Source organism: Panthera tigris, chromosome B3, assembly GCF_018350195.1.
Source record: "Panthera tigris isolate Pti1 chromosome B3, P.tigris_Pti1_mat1.1, whole genome shotgun sequence".
NCBI lineage: Eukaryota > Metazoa > Chordata > Mammalia > Carnivora > Felidae > Panthera > Panthera tigris.
In genome coordinates, this window is record NC_056665.1 from 143,287,508 (window position 1) to 143,309,683 (window position 22,176).

Consider the following 22,176-nt stretch of genomic DNA (forward strand, 5'->3'; position numbering starts at 1 on the left):
GTCAAGGCCGGCTGGCCCTGCGCTAGCCTGGGCTGAGCCGGTGGCGCGGCTCCAGGGTCCCCACTCCACCTCCCTGACGATGACCAGCCTGTCACAGACTTGTCTCAAAAGAGGGAACAAGAAGACTGAAACTAACCTGGGAAATTTGCTCTTTTTCTTTTTTCTTTTTTCTTTTTAACGTCGTAAGTCTGTGGGGACGAAGAAAGAAGGCATCGTTCCCACACGGGGAGCGGCGCGCTCTACTCACGGGAGGAAGCTGTGAAGCCTGCGCCGACGGGCCTCCTGCTGGGCGGCCTCCCTGCCTCGGCGCCCAGGCCAGGCCTGCGTTTACTCCTTACGGGCTTTTCAAGCGCGACAAAATTAAGCCGTACCGGGCTTCCCAACAAAATAAATTCCCCGAATATGCTCACAAAACCTAAAGCAGAGAGACAGCTGGTCAGGACGCGTGTTAAAGTCAGGAAGCGTTCAAATGTCGTAACGATACTTGTTCTTTAATAAAGCTCCGACAGCACAGTCTGTGACGCCGTAACGCGCCCGGCGCCATCGGCGATGTCCTGGAGGCGCCGCGCCCACAGCCACGGCGACACCGAGCCTAAATACGCAACATAAATTCGGATCTCTCTTCGGAATCAGATAAAAAATTACAAAATATTCTCTACCCCCAGTTCTTACGTTATGAGAATGAAACAAAAGCCCCGAATGAGCTGGTCTGACGAACGTATCCGGCAGGAACACAGCACGGCCGCTCTCGGGGTGCAGATCCCGGGCTCCGGCTGGCCAGCGGGGCAACGCTCTCGGGGCGCCAGGCTCCGCGAGGGGGACGGGGCTCTCCCCGGAGCCCTCCACCCAAGGCTCGGAGGCGATCGCGGCGGCCCGGCCGCACCTGGTTCCGCGCAGTGCTGCCCCCGGCGGGCGACCGGCGCGTGCTGCTCAGTAGCGGCCGCCTCTCCTCCCTATCGAGGGCAGACGACACTGTTTCAGGTTAGGCTTCGCGTCCTTCTGCGGGTCTGCCTGTCGGAGGAAAGGGCAGATGCTGAGCGGAGGCCGGGACGGGCCCGGGGCGGCGAGCGGCGGGACGCTAGCGAGACGGGCTACCTTCTGGTTTGTGCCGACAAACTTCGGGGGCCTCGGCACCGGGACTTTGCTGTTCGCTCCGGGTCCGAACACGGAGTGCAGCGCGGGGCTGGGGTACGAGGCCAGTTCGGTCACCCCCGAAAGCTTCAGTTTGGGCAGTTGCATCAGGCAGGCGGGTCCCTGTCTCGCGGGAGCGTCCTCCTCTGGCTTTAGGGACGGTTTCTTGAAACAAAACACAGGCCCGTTGAACGTGCAATGGTGCCCCCCTTATGGAAATCGGGAAATACAACAGGGGCTCTTTTGCACGACTTTCGCCTAATCTAACTTGACCCAGAGGTTTGACCGCGTGGTGACTAGACTCCCAGCCCCCCGAGTGACAGGGCTGGTCACCGTGCCCAGCAGGGGGCGGCAGGGCCTCCGCGCCGAGTCGTCAAGGCCGGCTGGCCCTGCGCTAGCCTGGGCTGAGCCGGTGACGCGGCTCCAGGGTCCCCACTCCAACTCCCTGACGATGACCAAATCTGCCCACGGCCTTGCTTTCACGTGGCTCACGTGCTAAGAATATTTTTACATTTTTAAAAAGCTGAAAACAACTTCACGGCATGTCACAACTATAGGAAATTCCCGTCTCAGTGGAGATTGTCCTATTGGAACACAGCCCCACCGTTCATTTACGGATCATCCACGGCACCAGAGAAAAGAGGGCGGTTGTGACAGGGCCTTACGGCCCACAAAGCTGGGAAGGCTTATTACTGCACGGCCCCTGTAGACACGCGCAGCCCTCGGGAGTGCCAGCAGGAGTGACGCGGTCGGACAGGTGTCTGGCCAGGAGGGAAGGGCAGAGCAGGGACAGCAGCTGGGAGGTGAAATGAGGGAGGCTCAGGTGGGGGGTGGGGAGCTGCCGAGAAGGGGCTGCCTCCCCCACTTAAAGGGAAGGCGTGGGGAGAAAAGCAGGTCTGGGGGGAAAGACCGGGAGACCGGGTCTGAACAGCTCGAACTGTGCACCACGGGGGAGCATCAGGCAGCAGCCTAGAATTCCAGAAAGCCTCCTGGCGGCAGCCACACCCATGGCCTCAGCTCCTGGCACGTACCGACGCTCAGTAAATGCCGGGGTGAGTGACGGAGGGCACAGTCCTCACGAAGTGCGGGGCCAGCCCAGAACGTGGGACCAGGGAGCTGAGAGCTGGGGCCGCGTGGGGCACCCGAGGATGACAAGACTGCAAGAGGAAGGTGCCGTTTCTAAAGCGATCGATCCGGGCCCGGACCGGTGCTCACCCGGGCCCGCTGCACCCGCGTGGACGTCTGGGGCCGTGTGGCGGCTGGGGCCGGTCATCGCCAGCTGGGTCACCTGGGTCAGTGTGGCCTGTGCCCTGTGCTGGTCAGGGGGCACAGGCAGATGACAGCGGCAGAGTGCATGGGCAGAGAACCTGGCACCCACGTGTGGGACAGTCCCACCTCGCCAGGCCTGTGCACGCGGGGTGCCGCACCCACCGTCTCCCCTCGGCCGGCGGGACGGAAAGGGCAGGCACGACCGGAGCCCGGCTCCCTGCACCTGCCGAGGGCGGTGTCTTCCGCGGGGACGCAGGCCACCTGAGGGCATCGGGTCCCAGCTACCGAGACCATTTCCAGCTCCCCGACTTCACTTAGTACCTGTTTCCTGCCCTCCTTTGAAATCTGCCAGCCGTTAAGGAGTAGTTCCGGAGCCACGGGGCACTCTGAGGAGACGGACCTCCTGTGGCTGGCCAGAGCCCGCTTCTCCACTGCCCTGTGGGGAAGGAAGAGAGGGGAGTGGCCCCTGAGAACGTGCGCAGCACGACCTTTCTGCCTCGTCAACGCCTCTTCCGCGTCAACCGTTCCGGGAGCCTTTTCCGTCCTGTGTCGGCCTGCCGGTCTCTGGGCTGGGAGAGGAGAGGGCCCCGTGCACCGTGGGCCCTGCCCCCCGGGAGGTCTGGGCCAGACGTCACCTGCACTCGCACCGCTCACACCGGCTGGAGCACAGGGAGGAGAATTAGACGCCCTCGGGCAGGTACTCCAGTGCCAGCACCCCCAAGCCTTACGGCGAGATCCCCCCGTCGACACCGACGTGCACCGGGCCCCTCCCGGAGCCTGGGCACCAGCCACAGAACCGCCCCCCCAGACCCTGCAGTGGAGTCGCTGAGGCCGTTCCAGAAAAGAACGAGGTGTATGTTCCCGGGGCCCCCGAGTTCAGGACAGAGCTGTTCCCGGACCCAGCTGCCCCACCACGTGCCCCCCAGGTCTCCACACCACACGGAGGCCCACGGAAGCCCACCTCTGGTCCCGGAAGTAGGGGTGCTGCAGGGCCTGACGGGCAGTGATTCTCTCGTCGGGGTCGTAGGCCACCATTGCGTGCAGGAGGGAGAGGCATTTCGGGGACAAATTGGCTGTCAGTAGAGGTATTCCTGATCCCTTTTTAAAAGGAAAATCAAAACTCATAGCTCTCGACCTGTATTGAAAGCCCAATGACAATAAACGATCATGCCATTATGTAGAGCACCTGGCCAGCCGTCGTCATGATCCTACAGGGACCCGCACGGAGAAGGGGGCGGGACCAAACCGTTGTCCAAACCCAGAGGAAGTGCAACAGCCCAGGGGCCCCTCACACGAGCTGTGGAGGCGACGATGATGTCACCGGAGGCTTATGGACTCTGGCTGAGGTTTGCGCAGGGGGAAGCCGCGTGTGCCCCAGCGGGGTGCAAGGGAACTCTCTGTACCTCCCGCTAAGTTCTGCGGCGAACCTAAAACCGCTCTAGAAAAGTGAAGTCTACCTTTTTAACAACAGGGCAGGGGTTGTGAAATCTGTTACGCTATCAGTGTGAGAAAACGACTTTCCCCCCAAAAGACTCAGAGCACGTGCCCACCTGAGAAAAATGAGGTAAAGTTTATAAGCAGAAAAAGGAAGAATTCAAACTGGTTGTCACCTCCTCGCCTTCCAAGGGCCCAGGAGCTGCCCACCCCCTCAGCCCACGGGGCTCCCCCTCGGAGGCCCCCGGCTCCCCGGATTCAGTAACCAGTGCCGGTGTGGGCGTCAGTGTGGCCGGCAGCTCTGGGTGACGGTCACAGAGCGCTCACCGCGCACTGCCTGCACGTGGCATCCCTCTCCACCCAGAGGCCCCTGGGTCCTGGGTCAATATTCGGAGGACGGGACCCGATGGCCAGGGCCTCGGCAAGGCCAGGAGCATCTCCCGCGGCACCTAGGAGGGCACCCTGGCGGGACCCCCGGGGTGGGGGGAGACAGCTCCGAGCGGCTCGGTGCTCACACCAGCCCGACCTGGAGCCCCTTACAGCGGCCGCGGGGACCCAGGCGGACAGAGGAGCCACGAGGGCAGCAGAGGTGCGGCCCGGTCCGCCCCCCCCACACTGGCTCCCCCCAGCAGCCCCCGCAGGGGGCAGGTCCACTTGGGGCCCCGGGGCGCACACGCACTTACTGTTTGAACTTGGTGAGAGTCTTCTCCGCAGGTGTGCCGATGACGTCGTGGATTTTTGAGATCTGGTCCAGCTCGTTGGCTCCGGGGAAGAGGGGCTGAAGGCTGGGGGAGGGGGAGGCAGGGCGGAGCTGCGGTCAGGACGGGCCGGGGCCACCTCATCCCAGCAACCCGCTTTGTGGGGCGGCCAGCTCCCACAGAAACCGGGGACACGAAAGCCGCATGGCACCCCGTGCATGGGACTGCTCCGGCCTGTTTCTCCTTTACAGCGAGCGGGTGACACTTTTAAGACGCGGCCACGTTCCTCTCCGTACCCCTGGGATCCCTGCAGCGAAACAGGAATGTTCACACCGGGACACCTAAACTCGAGTCTCGAGTCCCAGGAGCTTTTTCGACAAAAATTCATGGTGGGTCAGGTCCGGTTTTGTTGACAGATGAAGTCCAAGAAACGTTTTGGTTTTCAGCGATTTCATGGATTTGGGAATCACGGATGAAAGAATTTAGGCTTCTATAAGTGAGTTCAGTTCGCAGGACAGGCCACGGCGGAGGGTTTACTAGTGCGGCTTGGGCACCGGGGCCACTTCTGCGCGGGCAGGTGGCTCTGAGATGGGGCGGGGGGCAGAACGACGGTCTCCCCACGGGCTGCCCCTCGCTCGGCGGATGAGCAGCCGTCACGTTCTCGACACTGAAGTCCCTCCACATCCTTTCGGATTAATTCAAGGGATCTCAGCACAGCGGAAAGGACCGTCAGTGCTCTCAGCATCAGTGAAATCGCCACTCAGCTTTCCAAAAATAACAAGCCGGTTATCAACAGGTACGTCCTGAAGGACGCGTGTGTCTGTATTCACGAAGTGGTTAGCTGAGCAGGCGGCAACCGATGACTCGGGTCCCCGCCTACGATGCGCGTCACCCGACCTTAAACGCACCGGCTCGTCTTTCCGATCCGCTCGGAGCACGTGGGCACCACCCTGCCCCTCCCTGGGCCTCCTCTACCCCACACCCTCCTCACCTCTGGGGGAGACCAGCCCCTTCCCTTCTCCCGGGCCGCTGCTCCATCCAGCGGCGAAGCCCCGAGGCTGGGGGAGAGGAGGCCCGGGGAGGCCGGGGAGGATGGTGAGGACGGGGCTTTCTGGAATCCAGCCGTGCCGCCAAGTGGCCCACCCTCACGCCTGCGGCCAGAGCATCCTACTCGGTGGACTGTCTCGCTCAGGGAAGGCGCCGGGAGCAGGGCCGCTGCCCACACGGCAGGCCCCGCCAGCTGGCGGGAAGCGCCCTCCACTCTGCTTCTGAACGTCAGTCATTGCACCGATGAGGCCGAGTCAGGAGGCCGACCGACCTCAGGGAAGAGCTGACTGACGGTAGTTTGTACTTTGAGAAGCAGACGAGGAGAGTATTTGGCGCAAAGTAAAAGGAAAGCCTGCGACGTTTTCCGTCAAGTTAGCACCAGTCACGTGAGCGGGATGACTGCAAAATCTGTTTGGTAAAGGAAGGCACCGGCATGACGCCAGTGGGCTGGCCGGGCCTCGCCAGGCAACCTGTTCGAGAAGGTTCACTCGGGGCGGGGGCACCGGGCGGGAGACCTCAGACGCGAGGCGGGCCTCGGGCCTACCTGGCGATCTCGTAGAACACACAGCCTGCACTCCACACATCCATCTTGTAGGTGTAGAAGCCGTCGGTGAGGAGGCACTCCGGGGCGCGGTACCAGCGCGTGGAGATGTACTCGGTGTACGGCTGCTTGGAGTAGACGCTCCGGCAGGACCCAAAGTCCCCTAGTTTCAGGACGTCCTGCTGCAAGGGGAGAAGGGCAGGGACAAGTGACGTCTCAAGCCGCTGCTGTACCACAGACCATTTCAAATGTTTATGCACTAACAGGAAAATTACCAGCACTGCCACTAGCTTGTGAAAAGAAATTACTATAAGAAATTACTTTATAAGAGTGCCTCTGACAGATAAGAGAGCGGGGTCTCTGCTCAGTGGGACACGTTTACAGACATCCTACCTGTGTCTGACGACTATTTCCGGACGTCTACGGGTTTGGGGAAACGTTAAGTCACCGCGTGAGTCTACAAATGAATTAAACACCGTATCGTGTCACCCGATCATGACTCTAGCTGCGAAGTTAGCCCTGCTGGCAGCTTTGTTTTCCCTGTTGGGGGAGGGGGAGGGGAGGAGGGTTGGGGCCACCTCTCTGGAGCGAAGAGCTCTTGGGAGCAGGTCAGACAGACTGGGTAGACCCCTTTCGGGATACCTCTTCCATTCCGTTTACCCCTCACACATTCAGGTGATAAACTAGAGGCTGGTAATGCACTTGGAGCCTCTGGTACCTACAAACCTCCGGCAAACATTAAATGCGGGCACGTTTCCTACCCAGGTTACCACGAAACCTCATTCCGGCGGCCTTTCAACTGATCCCATTTCCCAGTGGATCATGTTGGACTTCCAACAAAAATCGTAAGGCATGTTAAGAGGCAAGAGAAAACAGTCTGAAGAGAGAAAGCAAGCCTCAGAACCAGTTTCAGAGAGAGCACAGATTTAAGGATTTTAGAATTACCAGTCAGGGAATTTAAAATCACTATGAGTAATCTGTTAAGGGCTCTAGTGGAAAAAGCAGACAACATGCAAGCTCAGCTGGGAAATGCAAGCAGAGAGATGGAAACTCTAGGAAAGAATCAAAAGGAAGTACTAGAAATAAAAAACACTGTTAACAAATAAAAAGTGACTTATAAGCTCAATAGACTAGACGGCCAAGGAAAGAAGCAGTGAGCCAGAAGATATGCCAACAGAAACTTTCCAAACTGAAATGCAAAGAGAGAAAACGATGGCAAAACCAGAAAAGAACAGCCAAGAACCACGGGACCGTTTCAAAAGTGCCTGGAACCGTGGCACTGGTACCACAGCATGGACGGACTCCAAAATGGCGATGCTGAGGGGAAAATCCAGGTCAGAAAAGAGCACATACTATACAATTCCACTTAGAGAACATTCTAGAAAGTGCAAACTAATTTATTATGACAAAAAGTCTTTGCCTGGGGACAAAGGACAGGAGGGATGACCAAGGGGCATGAGGAAACTTTTAGGGGCAAGAGATCTGTTTGCTAGCTTGACTGTGATGATGGCTTCACGGGTGCACACGTCTGCCCAGACTTACCAGGCCGCACACTTTATTATTTTTTTTTTTTAATTTTTTTTTTCAACGTTTTTTATTTATTTTTGGGACAGAGAGAGACAGAGCATGAATGGGGGAGGGGCAGAGAGAGAGGGAGACACAGAATCGGAAACAGGCTCCAGGCTCCGAGCCATCAGCCCAGAGCCTGATGCGGGGCTCGAACTCACGGACCGCGCGAGATCGTGACCTGGCTGAAGTCGGACGCTTAACCGACTGCGCCACCCAGGCACCCCAGGCCGCACACTTTAAATACGTGTGGTCGAAGTGGCTATGGACTGAGACGGACCTGAGCGTGAATCCTGCCTCTTCTTTTACATGCACAGTGTTTGGAGTGATAACCTCAATGCAGTTTATTTTTTTCTTTTTAATTTACATCCAAATTAGTTAGCATACAGTGCAACAAGGATTTCAGGAGTAGATTCCTTAGTGCCCCTTACCCGTTTAGCCCATCCCCCCTCCCACAACCCCTCTAGCAACCCTCTGTTTGCTCTCCATATTTAGGAGTCTCTTATGCTTTGTCCCCCTCCCTGTTTTTATATTGTTTTTGCTTCCCTTCCCTTACGTTCATCTGTTCTGTGTCTTAAAGTCCTCACATGAGTGAGGTCATATGATACTTGTCTTTCTCTGACTGGCTAATTTCGCTTAGCATAATACCCTCCAGTTCCATCCACATAGCTGCAAATGGCCAGATTTCATTCTTTTTGATTGCCAAGTAATACTCCATCGTGTATGCGTGTGTGTGTGTGTGTGTGTGTATATATATATATACATACATACCTACCACATCTTCTTTATCTATTGATGGACATTTGGGCTCTTTCCGTACTTTGACTATTGTCGATAGGGCTGCTATAAACATGGGGGTGCATGTGCCCCTTCGAAACAGCACACCTGTATCCCTTGGATAAATACCTAGTAGTGCAATTGCTGGGTCGTAGGGTAGTTCTATTTTTAATTTTTTGAGGAACCTCCACACTGTTTTCCAGAGTGGCTGCACCAGTTTGCTTTCCCGCCAGCGGTGCAAAAGAGATCCTCTTTCTCTGCATCCTCGCCAACATCTGTTGTTGCCTGAGCTGTTCACGTTAGCCATCCTGACAGGTGTGAGGTGGTATCTCCTTGTGATTTGGATTGGTATTTCCCTGATGATGAGTGATGTTGAGCAGTGTTTCTCGTGCCGGTTGGCCATCTGGATGTCTTCTTTGGAGAAGTGTCTATTCATGTCTTCTGCCCATTTCTTCACTGGATTATTTGTTTTTTGAGTGTTGAGTTTGATAAGTTCTTTATAGATTTTGGATACTAACCCTTTATCTGATGTGTCATTTGCAAATATCTTCTCCCATTCCGTCAGTTGCCTTTTAGTTTTGCTGTTTCCTTCGCAGTGCAGAAGCTTTTTATTTTGATGAGGTCCCAATAGTTCATTTTTGCTTCTGTCTCCCTTTCCCCTGGAGACGTGTTGAGTAAGAAGTTGCTGCGGCCGAGGTCAAAGAGGTTTTTGCCTGCTTTCTCCTCGAGGATTTTGATGGCTTCCTGTCTTACATTTAGGTCATTCATCCATTTTGAGTTTATTTTTGTGTCTGGTATAAGAAAGTGGTCCAGGTTCATTCTTCTGCATGTCGCTGTCCAGTTTTCCCAACACCATTTGCTAAGGAGACTGTCTTTATTCCATTGGATATTCTTTCCTGCTCTGTCAAAGATTAGTTGGCCGTATGTTTGTGGGTCCATTTCTGAGTTCTCTCCTCTGTTCCATTGATCTGAGTGTCTGTTTTTGTGCCAGTACCATACTGTCTTGGTGATTACAGCTTTATAATACGGCTTGAAGTCCGGGATTGTGAGGCCTCCTGCTTTGGTTTCCTTTTTCACGATTGCTTTGGCTATTCGGGGTCTTTTCTGGTTCCATACAAATTTTAGGATTGTTTGTTCTAGTTCTGTGAAGAATGCTGGTGTTATTTTGATAGGTATTGCACTGAATATGTAGACTGCACAGACTGCTTTGGGTAGTATTGACATTTTAACAATATTTATTCTTCATATCCAGGAGCATGGAATATTTTTCGATTTTATTGTGTCTTCTTCAATTTCTTTTATAAGCTTTCTATAGTTTTCAGTGTATAGATTTTTCACCGCTTTGGTTAGGTTTATTCCTAGGTATTTTATGGTTTTTGGTGCAATTGTAAATGGGACTGATTCCTTGATTTCTCTTTCTGTTGCTTCATTGTTGGTGTATAGGAATGCAACCAATTTCTGTGCATTGATTTTATATCCTGCAACTTTGCTGAATTCATCAATCAATTCTAGCAGTTTTTTGGTGGAATCTTTTGGGTTTTCCATATAGAGTATCATGTCATCTGCGAAGAGTGAAAGTTTGACCTTTTCCTGGCCTATCTGGATGCCTTTTCTTTGTGTTGTCTGACTGCTGAGGCTAAGATTTCCAATACTATGTTGAATAACAGCAGTGAGAGTGGACATCCCGGTCTTACTCCTGACCTTAGGGGGGAAGTTCTCAGTTTCTCCCCATTGAGGATGATATTAGCATTGGGTCTCTCATTTATGGCTTTTACGATGTTGAGGTATGATCTTTCTATCCTTACTTTCTTGAGGGTTTTCATCAAGAAAGGATGCTGTATTTTGTCAAATGCTTTCTCTGCATCTATTGAGAGGATCATGTGGTTCTTGTCCTTTCTTTTATTGATGTGATGAATTACATTGATTGTTTTGTGGATACTGAACCAGCCCTGCATCCAAGGTATAAATCCCACTTGGTCGCGGTGAATATTTTTTTTAATGTATTGTTGGATCCGGTTGGCTAATACCTTGTTGAGGATTTTTGCATCCATGTACATCATGGAAATTGGTCTACAGTTCTCCTTTTTAGTGGGATCTTTGTCTGGTTTTGCAATCAAGGTAATGCTGGCTTCATAGAAAGAGTTTGGAAGTTTTCCTTCCATTTCTATTTTTTGGAACGGCTTCAAGAGAATAGGTGGTAACTCTTCCTTACATGTTTGGTAGAATTCCCCTGGGAAGCCATCTGGCCCTGGACTCTTGTTTTTTGGGAGATTTTTGATTACTAATTCAATTTCCTTACTGGTAATGGGTCTGTTCAAATTTTCTATTTCTTCCTGTTTCAGTTTTGGCAGTGTATGTTTCTAGGAATTTGTCCATTTCTTCCAGATTGCCCATTTTATTAGCATATGATTGCTCATAATATTCTTTTATTATTGTTTTTATTTCTGCTGTGCTGGTTGTGATCTCTCCTCTTTCATTCTTGATTTTATTTATTTGGGTCCTATCCTTTTTCTTTTTGATCAAACTGGCTAGGGGGTTATCAATTTTGTTAATTCTTTCAAAGAACCAGCTTCTGGTTTCATTGATCTTTTCTACTGTTTTTTTTGTTTTGTTTTGTTTTGTTTTTTGTTGTTGTTGTTTTTTTTTTGGTTTCGATAGCATTGATTTCTGCTCCAATCTTTATTATTTCCTGTCTTCTGCTGGTTTTGGCTTTTATTTGTTGTTGTTGTTTTTTTTTTTTTCCATCTCCTTAAGGTGTAAGGTTAGGTTGTGTATCTGAGATCTTTCTTCCTTCTTTAGGAAGGCCTGGATTGCTATATACTTTCCTCTTATGACCCACTTTTGCTGCATCCCAGAGGTTTTGGGCTGTGGTGTTATCATCTTCATTGACTTCCATATACTTTTTAACTTCCTCTTTAACTTCTTGGTTAGCCCATTCATTCTTTAGTCTCCAAGTATTTGTTACTTTTCCAAATTTTTTCTTGTGGTTGATTTTGAGTTTCATAGCGTCGTGGTCTGAAAATATGCACAGTATGATCTCGATCTTTTTGTACTTGTTGAGGGTTGATCTGTGTCCCAGTATGTGGTCTATTCTGGAGAACGTTCCATGTGCACTGGAGAAGAATGTAGAGTCCGCTGCTTTAGGATGAAATGTTCTGAATATATCTGTTAAGTCCATCTGGTCCAGTGTGTCATTCAAAGCCATTGTTTCCTTGTTGATTTTTTGATTAGATGATCTGTCCATTGCTGTGAGTGGGGTGTTGAAGTCTCCCACTATTATGGTATTACTATCAATGAGTTTCTGTTTGTGATTAATTAATTGATTTATATATGTGGGTGCTCTCACATTTGGCGCATAAATGTTTACAACTGTTAGGTCTTCTTGGTGGATAGACCCCTTATGATATAATGCCCTTCTGCATCTCTTGATACAGTCTTTATTTTAAAGTCTAGATTGTCTGATATAAGTATGGCTACTCTGGCTTTCTTTTGTCAACCATTAGCATGATAGATGGTTCTCCATCCCCTTATTTTCAATCTGAAGGGGTCTTTAGGTCTAAAGTGGGTCTCTTGTAAACAGCATATAGATGGATCTTGTTTTCTTATCCATTGTTACCCTATGTCTTTTGATTGGGGCATTGAGTCCACTAACGTTTGCAGTGAGTACTGAAAGATATGAATTTATTGCCATTATGTTGCTTGTATAGTTGGGAATTTCTGGTGGTGTTCTCTGGTCCTTTCTAGTCTTTGTTGCTTTTGGTATGTATGTATGTATGTATGTATGTATGTATGTATGTATGTATGTGTCTTTTCTCTCCTCAGAGAGTCCCCCTTAAAGTTTTTGCAGGGCTGGTTTAGTGGTCATGAACTCCTTTAATTTTTGTTTGTCTGGGAAACTTTTAATCTTTTTTTTTTAGATTTTTTTTTAATGTTTATTTATTTCTGAGACAGAGACAGAGCATGAGCAGGGGAAGGGCAGAGAGAGAGGGAGACACAGAATCTGAAACAGGCTCCAGGCTCTGAGCTGTCTGCACAGAACCCGACGTGGGGCTCGAACTCACGGACCGCGAGATCATGACCTGAGCTGAAGTCGGACGCTTAACTGACTGAGCCACCCAGGTGCCCCTCTCCTATTTTGAATGACAGCCTTGCTGAATAAAGAATTCTTGGCTGCATATTTTTCCAATTCAGTACACTGAATATATCCTGCCACTCCTTTCTGGCCTGCCAAGTTTCTGTGGATAGGTCTGCTGTGAACCTGATCTGTCTTTCCGTGTAGGTTAAAGACGTTTTTCCCTCGCTGCTTTCATGATTCTTTCCTTGCCTGAGTATTTTGTGAATTTGACTATGATATGCCTGGTTGATGGTCTTATTTTTTTAAGTAATCTCTATGCCCAACGTGGGGCTCAAATTCAGGACTCTGAGATCAAGAGTCCCATGTTCTACCGACTGAGCCAGCCGGGGCCCCTGGAGGTTTATTTTTGCATATAGTAAGAGTGCCTAAGATGTCTTCCTTCCAGATGTATGGTTACATTGATGGCACTTATTAAACAAACCATTTTTTCCAAACTGGGAGGAAAACAAAACAAAACAAAACATAACATGGTGCCCAGGTATCTGGGGCTGAAAGCCTATCTAGTAAAAAGGTTTCACATTCTACGTTTATTCTGAGATCAGTTTTTCATATAGAAGTTCTTACCTTTATTAATATATTTTCTGGTTTTACATCTCTGTGAAATATTCCATTTCTGCATGCAATATAAAAGGAAGGATAGAATTAGTTGCACCTCATTCAAATTCTTTTACATGGTGCTTTTAAATGCATGTTGATACATTTCCTTAATCTGAGAGCTGCCAAGTCCCCAAGAGCGTACCTGTGCATGTGATCAAGGGATTTACATAACTGGTACATATAGCACGTAATTCTCTTCTCCGGTAATGGGTGTCTTCTCCCTGTGCGGCCAAGGAAGTAGCCAGAGACGGTTACCAACGGTACATACCTCACTTCTTGAAGACAAAAATAGAATCCCACCATTTGATTCAATGATGTATGAAAATCCAACAAATAACCTGAAGTAATTTCCAGAAGTACGGAGCGTACATATGAAACGCACCGCTCAAAATTCTACTCGCGGGCATGATTTCACGGGAAACCCCGCATGCACACATTCTGGTTACCGCAAGAACAGAACCAAGCAATAAGCAGCACAGTAGTTTGGTCTGATACCCCTGGGGCCGAGCCTCCCGGGTGGGCCTTCCAGGACACGCTCTCCCCCATGCCGACTGTGAGGTGTCAGGGGTCGCTTGAAACTCCAGTGTTTTCCTCAGCTTCCGGTCTGAACGGAGATTTCCATTTTACAGGGGGAAAGACCTCAGTTCAACAGAAGCGCGTTTTTAATCCAAGACCCACGACTGCTTTGAATTTCATAGCGCACTCTTCTCTGACAAAGAGCAGCCATCATCTGGCATCTCCTGGCACAGCTCCACTGCCCCAGCCCGCTCGGCCGTCCACGCACCTGCTCACCAGGCCTGCGGTGTGGCCCCAGCCCGCTCAGGCCGTCCACGCACCTGCTCACCAGGCCTGCGGTGTGGCCCCAGCCCGCTCAGGCTGTCCACGCACCTGCTCACCAGGCCTGCGGTGTGGCCCCAGCCCGCTCAGGCCGTCCACGCACCTGCTCACCAGGCCTGCGGTGTGGCCCCAGCCTGCTCAGGCCGTCCACGCACCTGCTCACCAGGCCTGCGGTGTGGCCCCAGCCTGCTCAGGCCGTCCACGCACCTGCTCACCAGGCCTGCGGTGTGGCCCCAGCCCGCTCAGGCCGTCCACGCACCTGCTCACCAGGCCTGCCGGCAGGTTTTATGTCCTACAACTCTTAATACCACACGCACGTCAGCATCAGTTATCCTTGGTCCAGAGGATGTCACGTTTTACTTGATTTCAATTTCAAAAGTGTATGTTTTAACTTTTTTTTTTAATATTTATTTATTTTGGGGGAGAGAGAGAGAGAGAGAGAGAGAATCCCAAGCAGGCACAGAGCCTGATGCAGGGCTCGAACTCAACCCTGAGATCATGACCTGAGCCAAAATAAGGAGTCAGACTCTTAAGACCAAGCCATCCAGGCACCCCTCGTTAAGTTTTAAATCTGAAACACGACTGTTCTGGCCTAACAATCCAGAAAACCGCTTTCCCTCCGTGAGCACACATCCCATTTGACATTTTTGGTCTTAAGTTTGCCATTTCTAATGTCAAATAAATTTATTCTTTTTCTCTCATAACTAGACAAAACCGTTTATGCTAATAGAAAGTAATTTAAATTACAAAATGTCTAAGTACAATTCTTTCATATAATATTGTAATCTTTTTATTCTGTTTCACATAATTTATCACCCACTTTCTAGAGTTTAAAAGAATTAAACTAAGACTTAGTCGTCTTTCCGTAGCTTGAGTAATTCGGTAACTTTATATTAAATTCTTAGCTGTATGAAGATGAAAAGAAAGCAACATTTCCGCTCTTCATCACATGTGCTACTGGATGAAGCTTCCTGAAATTTAGTTCTCGTCCTGGGGGCGGGGGGGGGGGGGTGGCGGCTCTCACAGCCCACTGAATTAGCTCGGCACTCAGGACCCCCTACCCTCCCAACCAGGGGCCCCCAGGCTTCAGGAGGATCTGAATCCCCCGGGGGCCTGTGAAGACACAGAATGCCCCCCACCCCACCCCTAGGTTCAGCAGGTGGGTGGTGGGGCCCCCAAAAGCTGCCTTCTGAACAAGCTCCCAGGTGCAGCTGCCAGGCCTGGGTCCTCACTTCGGGAAGCACACTCCACCACACCCCTCCTGCTTACCGAACGCCCCAGCCAGCCAAATTCACCTGCAGATGCTTGTGTCCCTGCCTCCAAACTCTCCTGCTACACACCTGCGCTCATGCGGTTCTGTTCCCGGGAGCTCCCTTCCAGCCCCCCCACACGCCCAGATCTTCCAGCATAAGCTTGTCAGGCCAGTTATCCGAACTCGCCCTCAGCAAAGTGGAATCTTTTAGGGGAAGTCTAACCCACCGCATCTTCATAATCACCTAGGGATGCTTTAAAATGGCGACTCCCAGCTCCAAACCCAGACCTAATGAATCTCAAAACCAGAGACATGGGCCAGGAATCTGCATTTCTCGGCTGCCCTCAGCCCCCAGCAGAAGAGCCCTCTTTTGGGGCTCACCCTCCCTTTCCTCGTTGTACCCCTGCCACCACCGTTCATAGCCCTGCCCCCCACCCCGCCGTGAGAATCCCGCCTACCTAAGGGGCCTCCTGAGTGAACCGTGGGAGTGGGATGGTGCTCGGACCCGTCGGAGTCCACACCCTTGACCAGGAGCAGGCTGACTATCCATTCTCTAGAACGGTTTTTCAAAGACAAGGTCCTAAACCTTCCAGGCCCGAGACTGTATTGGGTTCCTAACAGATTCTTGTTTTCAAACATCTTGAAACAAACGGAGGTGGTACAATGAATAAACCACTCGAAGTTCCTGTGGGAGCCTTACTGACCACCAACACACCGCGCCGTCCCGACCGAGTTCATTTTTGCCAGCTATTTTTTTTTTTAATCCAAATATCCTCATTAAGAAGATTCTAAAGGGGGCGCCGGGATGGCTCAGTCGGTGAAGCAGCTGATTTTGGCTCAGGTCATGATCTCACAGTTCGTGAGTTCGAGCCCCACTAATAGCACAGAGCCCATTTCAGATTCTCTCTCTCTCAAAATAAACTCTAAAAAAAGATTCTAAAGAGTGTCATATACTATATCAATACTGTAGAAAATGTTTCTGTGAGCACAATAATAAACTCTGGCATTCGCTGCCGGTACGAATGGAAGGAACACGGCCACCAGGGTAGTCCGCATCGTAACAGAATATGCCGCACACACCCCGTCCCACAAGAGACCCCATCCGCCGGCCCGTGCCTGGCTATCCCGGCCAGGCTTGGAGGCACATAGCGGGGTCCAGCAGGGCCCGGGCAAATGCAGCAGGTAGCAGGTGGGATGTCGGTCTCGGCGGAGCCCGAACCATCCCTGGCAAAACGCAAGGATGAGCCCCCTAGTTCTGCCCGGCTCATCTTAAGCCAGTGCTGGAACTTCTGTGGAATCCCACCTCCTCACCTCTACAAGGGAGGCAAGCACCTGGGGTGGGAGGGTCAGATGCACGCACACTACGCGGTGCTAACACGATCGTGACGACGCAGATGACGGCGATCCGTGTTTACTGAAGACTGTGCAGTGGCCCCTGCCCTAAACGCGGCACATTATCTTACCTGCTCCTCACAACAATCCCAAGAGACACTAGGTTTATTCCCATTTCACAGACAAGGACCGAGGCTCACGGGCCTGACCTGGACCCACCATCGTTAAATACACAGGACAGGGGACACCTGTACTGTGTCAGCACAGCCACAACTGGAGCCACGCTTCCCAGAAGCAACAGCATCACAACTAACAGGATGGTGACATGGGCTTGGGAGAAAATTCAGGAGACAAAAATGCGGTATCACTCACACCCTGTCTGAATGGCATGGAGACCGAGAGCTTAAGGAAAACAAAGGCGTCGATCACGGTGTCAGAATGTTTCAAGGAAGTGTTAGGAATGCCAAAACAGATCTACTCACTTCAACTTTCCTTTTTATATACGCGGGAAAGTCTAAATAGATCCCAAGAGCTCTTTTAGTAAGCACAGAACTAAAACTGCTCTGAGTAGATAAGAAAGCTACGTGTCACAGTTGGCAGGCAACGTTTCCTCTAAAAATTCTGCGTCTTACCATCAGTGGGTCAGATCGATGAAGTATAAAAATACAACTGAATTGATCTGACACTGTAATGTCAGGCAAAGTAGTTCTTAATAAGAATCGTAATACGGCACACCGCCCAAGCTGTTCGTGGAACTGTGATGCTATGTTTGCAGTCAAATCGAACCTGTCTTGCTCTTTCCCACTTGGTTCATTCCCCAATGTCACGGATTTATTTCAAGGTCCCTGCCCCACCCACAGCCTCTAAAAGGTATAACCCTGAGGCGCGTGGGTGGCTCAGTCGGTTGAGCGTCCAACTTTGGCTCAGGTCGTGATCTCACAGCTCGTGAGCTTGAGCCCCGCGTCGGGCTCTGTGCTGACAGCTCGGATGGAGCTTGCTTCGGATTCTGTGCCTCCCTCTCTTTCTTCCCTTCCCCTGCTCGTGCTCTGTCTCTCTCTCTCTCTCTCTCAAAAATAAATAAATGTTAAGAAAAAAATTAAAAAATAAAAGGCATAACCCTAAGGGGACGAGGCCAGCTCACCGGACCTGGAACAGCCAGCACTCCGGGAGGTGGCCAACGACTCGGCTTTCTGGGCCTGGCCCGTCTGCCGCCAGTGGAGGGTCTCAGGGTCTGAGTGGCCAAGTCTGCCAAGAGGAGAGGGACACGCAGAGGAGGAGGGGCAGAGGACCACGTGGCTCCGAGACGGTCAGTGGTGGCCTTGGCAGCCGGACCTTTCCTGGCCCCACCTCCCAAGAGGCCTGACTGAGCTTCCTGCAGGAAATTTGAGGTTTTACAATAAACCGTCTCTTCTGTGAACGAGCCGCACACGAGCTGCACGGCACGTGCTCCTGGCAATAACAACAGCCTAGGACACTCAGTGCCTATGAACGTCACCCAGGTGGACGACACACCGAGCCACACCGGGAGCAGGGCCGGGCACTGAGAGGACACCCGTGACGGAGCCGGCAAGGGCCCCACCGCCAGAGAGCAAATGCCCCGGCGGACAGTCGGACAAGCACCAGGGGAGCAGACGCATGTCAGGCGTCACGTGGGAGATCAAGGAGACAGGAGGGAGCTGCGACAGAGGGGGCAAGGCGAGGTGAAGGAGCAGCCACCCACGGCTCCAGGCGGGCACCGGAGGGCGGGGGCACAGTTAAGTGGCCACTCACAAAAGCACGGTCATTTAACTTCAAACAGTTTAAAAAAGAAGGAGGAGAAGAACAAGAACAAGAACAGAATCAGATACAATATGCATTAAAATACTAGATGCCCCTAGGGGCGCCTGGCTGGCTCGGGCAGAAAAGCATGCCACTCTTGATCTTGGGGCTGTGAGTTCGAGCCCCACGTGGGCGCAGAGATGACCTAAATAAATAAAAACTTAAAACAATAACAAAATAATAGATGCCTCCATAACCAGGTTATAGTCTTATCCAGCCTTTCCTTATCAACTCCAAGACAGCCCTCCCCTGCTGCAGGTGGCAGATGTCCAGCGCCATAAGCACAGCGCGCCCGAATAAACCGGCCAGGACGGCAGGATCGCCGGCGGTGTGGCTGGTGCCCCGGGACGCCAGCTACGCCCTCCCTGCGTGGACAGCTCCGTGACGGTTCTTTCCAAGGGAGCAGCGGGCACAATACCTTTACCATCTCTTTGCCCGTCTCCCCACCACAACGCAGACCCGTCCCAACCGCCACCTCGCGGGCCAGGCACGCTCGTGGCTGGGACTTCCAGATGTGACTGGCTTCTGCGTCCGTCGGACCAGACCGCTCGAGAAAGAGGACTCAGGCCCGAGTTCCAGGGACAGACGAGAGGAGGGAGAGCATCCGCTCTGAGTGCGGATCTTGGCGGAGGGCGCCTCCTGCCCGGGCAAAGGTGGCCTGGTTCTAGAGCCCGGAGCAGCAGCAGCGGCTCCTTCGTTTGGGGCATCCTGTCTGTGGCAGAGGCAGCAGCACCCGGGGCAGCCCAATCCTGCAGAGTCGTTTTTTGGGAGCTCCTCCCTGGAGGCCACGCCCCGAGCGTTTCTTCAGTCGTCCCGGCGACTCTGCGGAGCCATCCGTGTCACTTGGGTCCCCTGGGGTTACACTGGCGAGAACAGAGGCTGCTGTCTGCTTTGGGAAGGGACGACCGGTACATCCTCCGGTGGCCCGTTCATTCTTTAAACAGCATCCAGAAAAGTGCTTCTAAAAAGCACAGTCTGTGAACTGATACCAGTCCGGGGGCTGTTTGTCTCTGGTTTAGGAGGAGACGGCAAAAACTAAGAGTGACCGGAAACTTGTACAGCAATTCAACGCCGCTGTGACATCCAAGCACATGACTGTTTTTCCGGTAATTAATTTTTATGTATTTTACAAAAGTCCGGTCCACAACACATTGGAAAAAGCAAACGAACAAACAACCGGTCTTCGACTATAGTTTCAGAAACACTGGTCTAAACCCCAATCAAAAGATGCTTCTTCCCTGCTTTAAAACCCGTCAATGTGGGACGCCGAGGTGGCTCGGTCGATTGAGTGTCCGGCCCTTGATTTTGGCTCAAGTCATGATCTCGCAGTTCGTGGGATTGAGCCCCATGTCGGCTCTGTGCTGATAGCATGGAGACTGCTTGGGATTCTCTCTCCCCCTCTCTCTGCCCCTCTCGTGCTTGCTTGCTCTCTCTCGAAATTAAATAAACACTTAAAACCCACTAAAGCTTCCCACTGAACTTAGAATGATGTGAATTCTTACCCTGGCCCTCCCTGCCTCCTGGCCCCTACCTACCTCATTTCTAACTTCCTTCCTAGTGCTCCAGCCACACTGGCCTCCTAACCTCACAGTGGCCTCAGGACCTTTGCACTACTTGTCTCTGTCTGGAACACTCTGTCCCCATCAATCTCACATGGGACCTGTTTTATTCACTCGTAACACTTATCCTGTCTTGATCTCCTTCTTGATCATTTCTTTACTTGTTCAGTGTCTCCGTCTTCCTGAGCGCGAGCCCACGTGGATGGGACCGTGTCTGTCATGTTCCCCACTGGGTCCACCTCCAGAGCAGTGCATAGCATGTAGCAGTGAATGAGACACCCTCGCCTGCATTTGCCTACTTCCCCCAATCTTCCGGGTAAAGCCCAGTCATCTCCGCCTCATCTGACACCTACTGGGTAAAGAGAAAATTTCCCCAGCAATTCGCCTCTAATGATTTTGACTTTCATATAGTTTCTCTTCTCTCTTCAACAGACTCTACACTGTTTATCAAAAAAGCATCTTCTGTCCTTCTCCTCTACCTCTGCCCGACCTTGCACGCTGCCGTGCATATAAGCAGACAATCCAGCCAAGACTGGGCGATCCTTCTCTTGGGCCATTAACTGGTTCTTCCGCATCTGACGGTGCTACTCAACATTCTCATCATCCAGGAGAGCAGTCATTTCAGTAAAACGAATTGTCACTCTAGTACAAAAAGCTTTAGTGACTGATTCAGTTTTCAATAAACCACCGTGACCATCAATAACAACAAATTGTTAGCAGGCGCCCATTCATTTGAGGCACTGAGCTGGGGCCAGCAGTAGAGACCCAGAGGAGCAGTGGGGTGTGGTGGTTATCACTTAATCCTTGAAACCTCGGTCTCCTTGTCCGTAAAGTGTAGATGGTAACAGTGCCAACCAAAGGGGGTTGTCAAGGGGCCGTACGTGTGGTGGCTGAGAACACGCACTCTGGAACAGGCGAAGTCCAAACTTCGTGTCTACCGCATGTCCATAACCTCGGACAAGGTACTTATCTCCCCGCGCCTCCATTTCTCCATCTTTAAAATGGGGAGAATCAGGGGCACCTGGGAGGCTCAGTCGGTTGAGCGTCCGACTTCCGCTCAGGTCATGATCTCGCAGTCCATGAGTTCAAGCCCTGTGTTGGGCTCTGTGCTGACAGTTCAGAGCCTGGAGTCTGCTTTGGATTCTGTGTCTCCCTCTCTCTCTGCCCCTCCCCCGCTCGCACTGTCTCTCTCTCTCTCTCTCACTCTCTCAAAAATAAACATTAAAAAAATTTTTTTAATAAGAAACAAAAGCAAAATGTGGGCTCACATAATGAAATAATGAAGTTTGGTGGTTGTTTGTCTTGACTGGACCGGGGACCCTGTCCTGACACTCTGGCAGACAGATGTACGGGGAGGAGCAGAGTGAACAATCCACATCCCACAGGACGTGGGAGAAAATTAATCCTGAGCAACACCTCATGGATCCAGACTATTTGGAATCGATGCTTAACAAGCGAAGTTTCCAGATCAGTTAAGGTTTACTCTTTGAAAGTAAAACTCTCCTCTAACTGGGAACCTTTTTTAAATCTTTTCTTCACTTTCCTCCTGCTTCCATCACGTTTACCGGCGCGGCAGGCTTACCGCGGTCCAGCCCGCGGCTGCGCGTTCTCTAAGCCATCTTGGGGCGTCTGGGGTCTCCCGGCTGCCCAGACTGCGCTCATCTGCGGTGGTGCCGCTGTTGTTGTCCTCCCGTTTTATATTTTCAGTTTCATCCCCCAACGTAGGACCGTCACCTGTCGCTTCCCGTTACTGCTGGTGGGCCGAATTCTAGAAGCTCCTTCCAGCCAATGGCTCTATTCCGAATAGGTTCTATACTGAGAAACCTGGCAACCTTGTTAGCATTGTACTCAAAACGCAATGAAACAGGTCCCCGAGTGGACGGGCTTCCGTATGAATAAAAGACACAAGGTTTGTAACATAGGAAATACCATACATGCCCAGACAAAAGGCGATCTCCTACTTTCTCGAAAAGATCCAAAAGCTCTTCATCAACTTCTGTGGGTGTAGAGAAGCTTGCCTATTTCTACTATTTATTTTATTAGTGAGCTACTAAAGCACACAGTTCAAATCGCATCTAGGACCTACTAATTTGATAACGACGCTTTTCCCCACATCCTGACTTCATCACAATTTTATTCCAACTCTTCATGTGCTTCCTCCACACCAGGGTCACCCTCATCAC

At 51.6% G+C, this 22,176-nt stretch overlaps 1 protein-coding gene across 11 annotated transcripts in view; it reads right to left on the minus strand.

Moving 5' to 3' along the window:
- Positions 1-475: 475 nt before the first annotated feature.
- The window catches only part of MOK (MOK protein kinase), a 60,576-nt gene continuing 38,875 nt past the window's right edge, over positions 476-22,176 (minus strand). For 7 of the 11 annotated variants that reach the window (XM_042990593.1, XM_042990595.1, XM_042990596.1 and 4 more), the window contains 8 exons: positions 13,338-13,416; positions 13,163-13,211; positions 6,124-6,302; positions 4,518-4,619; positions 3,362-3,535; positions 2,722-2,836; positions 1,096-1,296; positions 476-1,011 (listed from right to left, as the gene is read on the minus strand). In XM_042990593.1, the coding sequence (XP_042846527.1) occupies positions 931-1,011; positions 1,096-1,296; positions 2,722-2,836; positions 3,362-3,535; positions 4,518-4,619; positions 6,124-6,302; positions 13,163-13,211; positions 13,338-13,416 (980 nt within the window). In that variant the 3' untranslated portion in view covers positions 476-930. Of the gene's footprint in view, positions 1,012-1,095; positions 1,297-2,721; positions 2,837-3,361; positions 3,536-4,517; positions 4,620-6,123; positions 6,303-13,162; positions 13,212-13,337; positions 13,417-21,575; positions 21,740-22,176 lie in introns of those variants that run through there. The other 4 variants (XM_042990601.1, XM_042990603.1, XM_042990600.1 and 1 more) reach the window with 3 other exon arrangements.